Here is a 10992-nt window from a genome sequence, read left to right on the forward strand (position 1 = left end):
TCCATTTAGTACATGTCGGACCCGCGTGTCGCCACTGTGTGATCGCAGACCGAGCGCCACCACAAGGCAGGTCTCGAGATACGGGAATAGCACTCGCCCCAGTTGTACGACGACTTTGCTAGCGACTACACTGACGAAGCCTTTCTCTCATTTGCCGAGAGACAGAATAGCCTTCAGCTAAGTCCATGGCTACGACCTAGCAAGGCGCCATTAGCCTTACATAGTTTGATAGTGATCGTATGAAATGTCTCATCATGAACGCTGTATTCACATCAAAGAATAAAAGATAAGTATTCGAGGAGCTGCATACTTTTCTTATGAGAATTCACTACTTATCCTGTTCCAGAATTCACGCCCGTCTGCGTTAGATAGCGTGCATTTCGGCCTACTCTATCTACAAGGTGTTGGCACATTTACCAACACATCAGAGCGTCGTGGTCCCGTGGTTAGCGTGAGCGGCTGCGGAATGAGAGGTCCTTGGTTCAAGTCTTCCCTCGAGTGAAAAGTTCAATTATTATCTGTCCGTCCGTTATGTTTTCATCACTTTTTTGGGAGTGATTATCACATCCACAAGAAAACCTAAATCGGGCAAGGTAGAAGAATCTTTTTACCCATTCGCCAAGTGTACAACATATTCCTGTCATGTGACGCACATGCCGTCACCAGTGTCGTATAGAATATATCAGACGTGTTTTCCTGTGGAGGAATCAGTTGACCTATGACCTTGCGATCAAATTTTTTCAGTTCCCATTGGAGAGGCACGTCCTTTCGTCTACTAATCGCTCGGTTTTGCGGTGAGGTCGCAAAACACAGACACTAAATTTATTACAGTGAATAGAGACATCAATGAACGAACGGACAGATCATAACTTTGCAAAGACAAAAAAAGTAAACTTTTCACTCGAGGAGGACGTGAACCAAGGACCTATCGTTCCGCAGCCGCTCACGCTAACCACGGGACCACGGCGCTCCTTAGCTCACACTGTCCTTCATGTTGCCTATCTTCCACATGGACTACTCAGTTTGTATATTTTGCTAATTTTTTTCATAGTTCCACACAACTTCTTCCTGTTTTCTCGATTGATCTGTGTTCCGTTTTTCAAGGCCTATCCACTATGCCAACTTATAACTAAATCTGAGGGGGGTGCGATGGGGAGGTTCCCTTGTTAGTACTGTGTGTGCCCCAGTATGCTGTTTGAAGCAATGGCGCAATGAAAATGTATCACAGACAAGTCACTCGTATCATTAAATGTCAGTTCACAACGCAACAACGATACAACGCCTGAAGAAAAATTACGATAATGAAGACTTGAGATAAAAGTCGTATGATGTAGCCTCATTGTAATGGGTATCGTCATGGTTTCCGCAGTGAAAGGGTATGGGTTCGCATCCCGCTACATGCTAACATTTTTTCATCTTAGCTTTGCTAACAAAGCCTGGGAGTTTGTTACGAATGTAATACAAGTGTGTTGTGATTTAACATTTCCGTCGGATTAGAGAACGAAAGATGAAATAAGTATTTATCTGCTGATTTCCGACTGAGAGTTTGTTTAGGCAGGAAGATAAGAGGACAGCCTTACATCGCTGCATGTGAAACGAACAGAAAAAAATCATTTTCTTCCTCGTCAAAGATACTTGCCGGCCGCAGTGGCCGAGCGGTTCTAGGCGCTACAGTCTGGAACCGCCAGACCGCTACGGTCGCAGGTTCGAATCCTGCCTCGGGCATGGATGTGTGTAATGTCTTTAGGTTAGTTAGGTTTAAGTAGTTCTAAGTTCTAGGGGACTGATGACCCCAGAAGTTAAGTCCCATAGTGCTCAGAGCCATTTGAACCATTTGAACCAAAGATACTTCGCTGTTTATTTCCGAATACGTGTCGATTTCCGACTGTGTGGTCAGGGAGGGGCCTAAGAGGACAGCTTAGATTGCTGAAAACGAAACGACGAACAATAACATTCATACTCGTCCTTGTCACAAATACACTATGTGATCAAAAATATCCGGACACCTGGCTGAAAATGACTTTCAAGTTCGTGGCGCCCTCCATCGGTAGTGCTGGAATTCAATATCGTGTTGGCCCACCCTTAGCCTTGATGATAGCTTCCACTCTCGCAGGCATACGTTCAATCAGATACTGAAAGGTTTCTTGGGGAATTGCAGCCCATTCTTCACGGAGTCCTGCACTGAGGAGAGGTATCGATGTCAGTCGTTGAGGCCTGGCACAAAGTCGGCATTCCAAATCATCCCAAAACGTGTTATGTAGGATTCAGGTCAGTACTGTGTGCGGGTCAGTCAATTACAGGGATGTTATTGTCGTGTAACCACTCCGCCACAGACCGTGCATTATGAACTGTTGCTCGATCGTGTAGAAAGATGCAATCGCCATCCCCGAATTGCTCTTCAACAGTGGGAAGCAAGAAGGTGCTTAAAACATCAATGTAGGTCTGTGTTGTGATAGTGCCACGCAAGACAACAAGGGATGCAAGCCCTCTCCATGAAAAACACGACCACACAATAACACCACTGCCTCCGAATTTTACTGTTGGCAGTACACACGCTGGCAGATGACGTTCACCGGGCATTCGCAATACCCACACGCTGCCATCGGATCGCCACATTGTTTACCGTGATTCGTCACTCCACACAACGTTTCTCCACTGCTCAATCGTCCAATGTTTACGCTCCTTACACCAAGCGAGGCGCCATTTGGCATTTACCGGCGTGATGTGGGTTGATGAGCAGCAGCTCGACCATGAAATCCAAGTTTTCTCACGTCCCGCCTTACTGTCATAGTACTTGCAGTGGATCCTGATGTAGTTTTGGAATTCCTGTGTGATGGTTTGGATAGATGTCTGCCTATTACACATTAGACCCTTTTCAACTGTCGGCGGTCTCTGTCAGTTAACGGACGAGGTCGGCCTGTACGCTTTTGTGCTGTACGTGTCCCTTCACGTTTCCACTTCACTATCACATCGGAAACAGTGAATCTAGGGATGTTTGGGAGTGTGGAAATCTCGCGTACACGCGTATGACACAAGTGACACCCAATCACTTGACCACGTTAGAAGTCTGTGAGTTCCGCGCAGCGCCCCATTCTGCTCTCTCACGATGTCTAATGACTACTGAGGTCGCTGATATGAAGTACCTGGCAGTAGGTGGCAGTACAATGCACCTAATATGATAAACGTATCCTTTTGGGGTGTCTGGATATTTTTAATCACATAGTATACTCGCACGTCGCGCTATCACCAACACATTCCTACAAAGAGTTCTCGTTACAGCTGTGAGATTCTCACGTCCGTAAACATCAGCTCGGCGCTATAGCGATCGACAAATAGTCTCGTGCCTGGTCTCGTTCACAGCGCCACTAGGTCACGATTACGTCAGTTTCTGCAAAAAAGTAGTGTGAAACGTACATGACCCGCGCAGACACAGTACCTCTCGTACCGTGTATACAAGCAAAGGCACGTGTTAATTGCGAGTTGTGACTAACCACACAGTAACATCTACGGTGATAAATCGCATGGGCTTGTTTATAAATAACTTTCTGGTAATAGTCACGATTTTCTTTTATTTATGTTTTACACGATGCGTTTCGGGATATGACTCCCATTTTCAAATGTGTATTTCTTTGTTTTCGCAATTTTTTCGATGTGTGGGGTTCTGCTTTGTTTTGTTGCTTTTACTGCAATATATAAACAAATGCGCAATTTTTCGTTAGGTATCGATGGTTATATGTAGTTAAACTAAAAATTGAGCGGTTTTTATGTATTGCAATAAAGTCAACAAAGCAAAGCAGAACGTCAAACATCGAAAACATTACAAAAAAAATGGTATAGTACAGAGTAATACACACCTGAAAATAGATTAGGTTAGATTAGATTAGATTAGATTAGTACTTGTTCCATAGATCATGAATGCGACACTTCGTAATGATGTGGAACGTGTCAGGTTAATAAAAGGTGTCTATACAAGATATTACATTAGACAAAATATTACATGACACTCAATAATTTTTTTGTGGGGGTTGGGAAATTACCCACTTACTATATCAAAAAATTCATCTAATGAGTAGAAGGAGTTGCCATTAAGAAATTCTTTTAATTTCCTTTTAAATGCTATATGGCTATCTGTCAGACTTTTGATGCTATTAGGTAAGTGGCCAAAGACTTTTGTGGCAGCATAATTTACCCCCTTCTGAGCCAAAGTTAGATTTAACCTTCAGTAGTGAAGATCATCCTTTCTCCTAGTGTTGTAGCCATGTGCACTGCTATTACTTTTGAATTCGTTCGAATTGTTAATACCAAATTTCGTAAGTGAATATATATATTGTGAGGCTACAGTGAAGATTTCTAGCTCTTTAAATAAGTGTCTGCAGGATGATATTGGATGAGCTCCAGCAATTATTCTGATTACACGCTTTTGTGCAATGAACACTCTTTTACTCAATGATGAGTTACCCCAGAATATAATGCCATACGAAAGCAGAAAATGAAAATAGGCATGGTAAGCTAATTTACTCAGATGTATATCGCCAAAATTTGCAATGACCCTAATAGCATAAGTAGCTGAACTCAAACACGTTTCAGCAGAACCTCAGTGTGTTTTTTTCAGTTCAACCCCTCATCAATGCATACACCTAGAAATTTTGAATATTCTACCTTAGCTACCGATTTCTGATCGAAGACTACATTTATTAATGGGGTCATTCCATTTACTGTGTGGAACTGTATATACTGTGTTTTGTCAAAGTTTAATGAGAGCCCATTTGCAGAGAACCACTTAATGATTTTCTGAAAAACATCGTTTGCAATTTCACCAGTTAATTCTTGTCTGTTGGGTGTGGTAGCTATGCTTGTATCATCGGCAAAAAGTACCAGCTTTGCATCTTCGTGAATATAGAATGGCAAGTCATTAATACATATTAAGAACAGCAGAGGACCCAAGACCGAACCTTGCGGCACCCCACTCTTGATTGTTCCCCAGTTTGAGAAATCACCAGTTTTTTGCATATTATGTGAACTGTTTATTTCAATGAGAACCATTTCCCGAAACGCGTCGTGTAAAACATAAATAAAACAAAATCGTGACTGGTAGCAGAAAGTTATTTATAAACAAACCCATGGCTTTCACAGTTGCAGGCTTCCAAGAAAACCATTCACAGTGGTCAGAATCAGATAAATCGGATTTCAACGTTGGTAGGGTACGGAGGGATACAACTTCAGAATTCGTGAACTGCGATTTTAAACTGTGACAAATCGCAACTAGGAATCAGTGACCGGAAGGTAGCATTCACATAGCGGAAAGTGACAATTTGGCCCATCCCCGCTGTGCAGGGACCCGACGCCGAACACGAGCCGGGTGGACGGCGTGCCGCAGTGGCCGCCGTACGAACCCCGGGGCGGTCCCTACCTGCGCGTCGACTGGCCGTTCCGCGTGCAGCGCGACTTCGAGGCGCGCGAGTTCAACGTGACGCGCGCCGAGGGCATCGGCAGGTCCGGCAGCCGCCGCGCCGGCGCCACCGTCGCCGTGCTCCTGCTGTGCGGGGCGCTGCGGCAGCTCCTCTCGCGGTGACCGACGCAACGCAGCCAATGGGGCGGCTCTGCTGCCCGCCACCGTATGCAAGTCTCGCAGCGTCTGGAGACGGAGATCCACAGCAGCGAGTGTCGTGAAGGCTCAGTCAGCAGTGGCGTCGTGAGCTGTAGTTAACGCCAGGGAGCTCAGTACTAAACTGGAGAGACTACTCCACGAGGAGATGCCGTTACGCACGACGTCGATGTGGGATTGCATCCTTCCACACCTACAAAACCTATATCCTACCTATGCCAATGTTGCACAGATGTCCACTCTACCAAAGCTCTGTCACTCCATCCAAATAATTAAACACGACAGACTCTACCTCACTTTCCTCATCCCTTTACCTTCCCCATGAGTCCATTTACCATCTCACTGAATTCCCACTTTCCTCGCATTGAACACTGACACTACTATCTGCAAACTTGACTCTAACAACTGTATTGCATAGCCTATAATTTCCAATCCCAATATGCTGCCACTCCCGTACCAAAAATTTCAGTCGACTACCTCTCCTAAAGAATGACAGAGTGAGATAGCGCAGCGATAAAACACTAGACTTGTATGCGGGAGAACGGCAGTTTGTTTCCTCATCTAACATCCAGATTTAGATTTTCCGTGACTTCCCTAAAGCACTTAAAGCGAATGCCAGGATGGTTCCTTTGACAGGGCAGTGCTGATATCCTTAGTCAGAGCTTGCATTCCACCTCTAATTACCTCATTGTTGACAGGATTTCAAGTCATAATCTCTTCCCAGACAATGAAACTCACTCCAGTAATTATCCATCCTACTAACTAAAACTCTTTCCCTCCTGCAGCATACACTCATCTCCTTCCCCTCCTCTTCCTCCCAGGTGTGGCTTCTCCTTTCCCCTTTGCTCTCCATCTTCCCTATCTCTTCCTGCTCACACTATGGCACTGTCCACACACCAACTCCTACTCCCTTTCTGTCTCCCCACCATCCACTCCAACACCTATTCACATCTCTGTCCACCTGATCCCTCTGCTTATACCCACACATCTTAAAACACTACAGAACACCTTACATTCCCATCCATTAAACACATTTCTCTAGTGGAGCTCCTTCAGTTTTAATGAAAGCACAGAGCTTCTTTTTAAGATCAGCAGCAATCTGCCAAGTCTTTAAATATCTTTTTATTGTATCTCATAGTTTTTGAATCTAAAGCAAAAATTGGGAAAGTTTACAGTGAAATTTATGGATGTACCACTATGCAAATTCTTCTTTAATTAATTTTAAAAACATTTGTAAATATTTCACTTGTGTATTATATTGTTTCTTCTTTATATGTTGTTAAACTTTTTGGTTGGAGAAAGGCTTGATGGCAGTGAATTTGATTTTACTGATACTATCCAACAATGTCCCAGTTTAATTTCTAGTTCACTGTTAATATTGATTTGTATCTGCGAGTTCTCCTCTGCAAGATCAGTTTCACAACTGTTATGTTCATTTTCAGATGTAATTTTCATTATATTGCTGAAAATCTACTGTAATCACTTCCTCAGAAATCTTACTTCTGTACAAGAGAGTTTACCTTCCACTTTACGTATCGGAGTCATGAGACAGCATATCAATACCAAATGGGGGAAGCAGTAACCTCATAACTTTTTCATATGATTTTTTCACCAAATGATTTGTGAAGATTCAATAAATCATTTTAATGTGACCTCCTTTGGATCCTGATAGTCATTTCTGATGGAAACATTTCTCTCTCTATGCCTACAAAAAATATCTGTATATGTCATTAGGCAACAAAACTACTCAATCATTGCTTATTTTCCAGTGCCTACTTTATACATAATCCTAAATAATCAACCTAAATAATAAATCAAACTAGTTGCAAACAATGAAAAATGCTTTGATGTTAATACAATAACAGATCCAAAGGTCTTAGGTTCAATCCTCAGTTATTCCTACAATTTTTACTCGTAACATATCAGTTCCTTCATGTTTGGCAATATTTTTAATGCAAAAAATGCCTAATTGTAGTGTCGTTTGGAGACCATATTAAGCTGTAGATCCCTCTGTAATTGGTTGGGTCAATCTGTTCAAAGGCCAGAGGCAGACAATGGCACATAGCCACATAACTACATAACCACCAGTAGGAACATGCCTAATAAAGCACTGTGGTGTTAAAACCACGCTTTGGTTGATAAGAGCTGGGGACAGGTTGAGGACAAAGGAGGGGATGGACAGTGTGAGGCAGAGGACGAAATGGACAAACAAAAGGAGGGAGGGCAGGGGAGATGCATGTGGAAGGTGGAAGGTGTAGACGGGTAGTGAGCGGGCGGAAAAGGAAGTGGAGGAGAGGTGCTGATGGAAAGAGAGAGGGACAGAAGGATGTGATCAGAGAGAGAGAGAGAGAGAGAGAGAATGTTTTTTTTCATTGCAATACATAACTAATTACAACTTTGTGTCAAACATTGGCAAATGTAATTAGCTAGTCTGACTGATTTTCTGTTGCAAATGGTCGACAAAACTGAATAAACTAGCTGCATCATCATATTTCAGCAGCTGTAAATTAACTGTTGGTTATTGTATGTAAGTAGCTCTATTTTACAAAATGATCATTACAAATGATGTCATATTATTTTGATGGTCTCCAGTATTCCCTGAGTACAGGATGAATATGGTTTTTGTTTTGTTTTTAATTCTTGGTGCAAATGAGGATTTCTAAAAATATTTTACATTTCATAATAGCATTATTTGTTTTTCTCAAAGATAATTTTCTTGCAGTTATATAGCATATGGAACTTCATTGTGGACATAAATATCACTTCTTGTTATCTGTTGATTACTGCATCTATATGTTACACATCTTGACTTTTTATATCAAATTTAAGAGTAACAATCATTTGAAAGTTGTTAACACAAACACTACTAACAACTCCAAAATGGTCCTCACTAGTATGACACATCCATAACTTTTTTTTTCTGGAAGATTACACCTGTGATTTCTCTCTCCAGTTTATATTGAGTTACCTGATTTCCACAACTGAGCTAAAAATTCTAGTGACTCAGTTTTCAATACGGCCTCAACTGGAAATATGTTGCCTGCCATTACAGTGTGTTAACTTTAAATTGGTGTATCAGCTTCCTAGTTCTGAACTGGTAGAAATTTACAGAAGTTGGAAGTGCTTGGCTGATAGTCAGCTTTTTTGGTTATAGCCAGTGTTAGGTAACTGGCAGTACTGGGTGAGATATCCATTGTTGTCTGCTTGTTAATTAGTTGTACCTCAAACTGTTTCCTTCCCTTGTGATAAGTGTACATAACTCTTGAAGTTACGATCTTATTAAACATGTTAATATGTAAGACAATTTCACTTTCGATTACAAATAACAATTAAGCAATTTTTACCTCATTCTCTGACTACTTCTTTCATGGAAGCATAAACGGCAGGTAGGGGTACTAACATCGACACAGGCAGGCATGGCTCGTTCTCCCCTCATTGCAGTATATACAGGAGCCGGGCTTCTTTTCCTCCACTTTCCGCTACCCCCTCAGGCAATCAATTACTTTAACAATTAATGCCATATACTTCATAGAAATAAAGCTGCACTAAGGACTAAATAGGAAGAATATAAATAAAAAATATAGTGTTCAAGAATGGAAGGCATGCACAAACATGTGAATATTAAACACTATTATCAACAATGTTGTTAATTATTCTGTACCAAATGAGGAGCTACGGGTATAATGTTTTATGCAAATTTATAAAAACAGATCTCCATTCATTAATTTTGTCTTTAAGTACTAAGTAAGAAATACAGATGGTGTTTAGATTTTCATTTCCCAATAAGATGGTAAGTCCAATTGAAATTATTGTGCACCTAGCCTACAGAAAGTTGTCTGCATACTCCATTTATGAGCAGATTGAAGTGCCTTTATCAGAAATTAGATATTCTCCCAGTAGTGAACAACATGGTCTCAGTCACTGTAGTTCTTTAATTTTCTCCTCTTTTAAAAAAGAAGAGACTGGGAAACTACAAACAGTCTTTGTTATATGCCAATCAATTGTACTTATTTAACTAAAATGTAATTTATATAGGAGCATGTCTTTTCCACAGGACACTGCATGAATTGATTATAATGGGCCCATAAGAGGAATGACAAGTCAGCAAGTTTATAAATAAAAGGTCAGAAGAGAATATCATGTTTCTGTTACCATAACATAAATCCCATCATTTTGTTGTCATGTTTGCTAGAATGTTATTGTACAAGGTAAAATGTTTACATTTCTATGTACTGGTTGTGAATGCAGCAATAATAAATTAAACGTTTGTCCAACTTGCAGTGACTGGAATTTTATCACTCAGTCATAATGCAGTGTTACAGCAATTGTGGCTGTCATCATGTCAGTCATGATAACAAGAATGAAGCATGCCAAGAGTGTCACTCAGCTGCTGTCCAATGACGACATAGGCATTCATCTTCATCACCTACTTGCAGTGGATGGTGTCGAGCTGCTGATGTATTTCATAACAGGGATGGTTGGGGGTGGGGGGCAAGACTTGGGGGTATGGAGTATTTTTAATATCTTGGAGTACAAATGGCAACTTGTAAGTAGCCACAAAAAAGTTAAAAACTGTGTAATAGCAACTTTTAAATCATTTTCTTGAAGAAAAAAAAACCTGACTACACTATTTTTTTTTTCCTTTTCCTGAGAATTTGGAGGCAGGGGGAAGGGGAGGGGGAGGGGGAGTGGAGAGCACAGACGCCCCTCACCCCTGATGCCCGATATGGCTCCTCAATGTGACTGAACAAGAGCAGCTACTGTATGTGCTACAAACTATCAGTCACCTGTCATGTTACCCGACTGCTACTTGGTGCATAAACATAGTGGCTTCCGAGGTCATGGATAGACAACTGTGTTCTAAGGTGGCAGTAACTTTAAGATGGCAGTTACTTCCATGCTGCAGCAACTACTCAAAGAGAAATGTCCTACATCTTTGTCTTCAAGGCACTGAGATCTGGAGATCAGATCTGAGCTCCTGTTCCTTAGGTACCACCTCGCAGTGGTAGGCGGAAAAGTTCCTGAGGCCAACATAATTTAGAGAGAAGCGTTAACAGTTTTTGTGGCCCCATACCAGCAATGCAGCTCAGCCTTTGAGGTTTAGGTTACCAAGCCTATTTGGGTACCAATTCCTTGAATCTCATGGACAGTTGATGTTCTTAGATACTGGCACGCTTTCTGGACAGTTTGAAAATAATGGCTCCAACATTAAGAAAATTTGTTATGAGCAATTTTAATATTAGTTGAATTGTGAATGGGAAAAATATTTGGCCCCCTCCAGCCAATAGTCAATCATGCAGCCATGACATCAGTGGTGTTTGTTGGCCAGGGAAAATTAGTTTCTATACTCAGATTGACTAGTAATATCTGAAGTTGAAATAAGTCAA

General features: G+C 41.5%; 1 protein-coding gene across 1 annotated transcript in view; it reads left to right on the forward strand.

Annotated features, from left to right (window-relative positions):
- LOC124620017 (cholinesterase 1-like) overlaps window positions 1–9740 on the forward strand; it is a 335028-nt gene extending 325288 nt beyond the window's left edge. The window contains exon 12 of the mRNA XM_047146684.1: window positions 5335–9740. Coding sequence (XP_047002640.1) covers window positions 5335–5572 — 238 coding nt within the window. The 3' untranslated portion in view covers window positions 5573–9740. The remainder of the gene's footprint in view (window positions 1–5334) is intronic.
- Window positions 9741–10992: the final 1252 nt, after the last annotated feature.

This window comes from Schistocerca americana, chromosome 6, assembly GCF_021461395.2.
Source record: "Schistocerca americana isolate TAMUIC-IGC-003095 chromosome 6, iqSchAmer2.1, whole genome shotgun sequence".
NCBI lineage: Eukaryota > Metazoa > Arthropoda > Insecta > Orthoptera > Acrididae > Schistocerca > Schistocerca americana.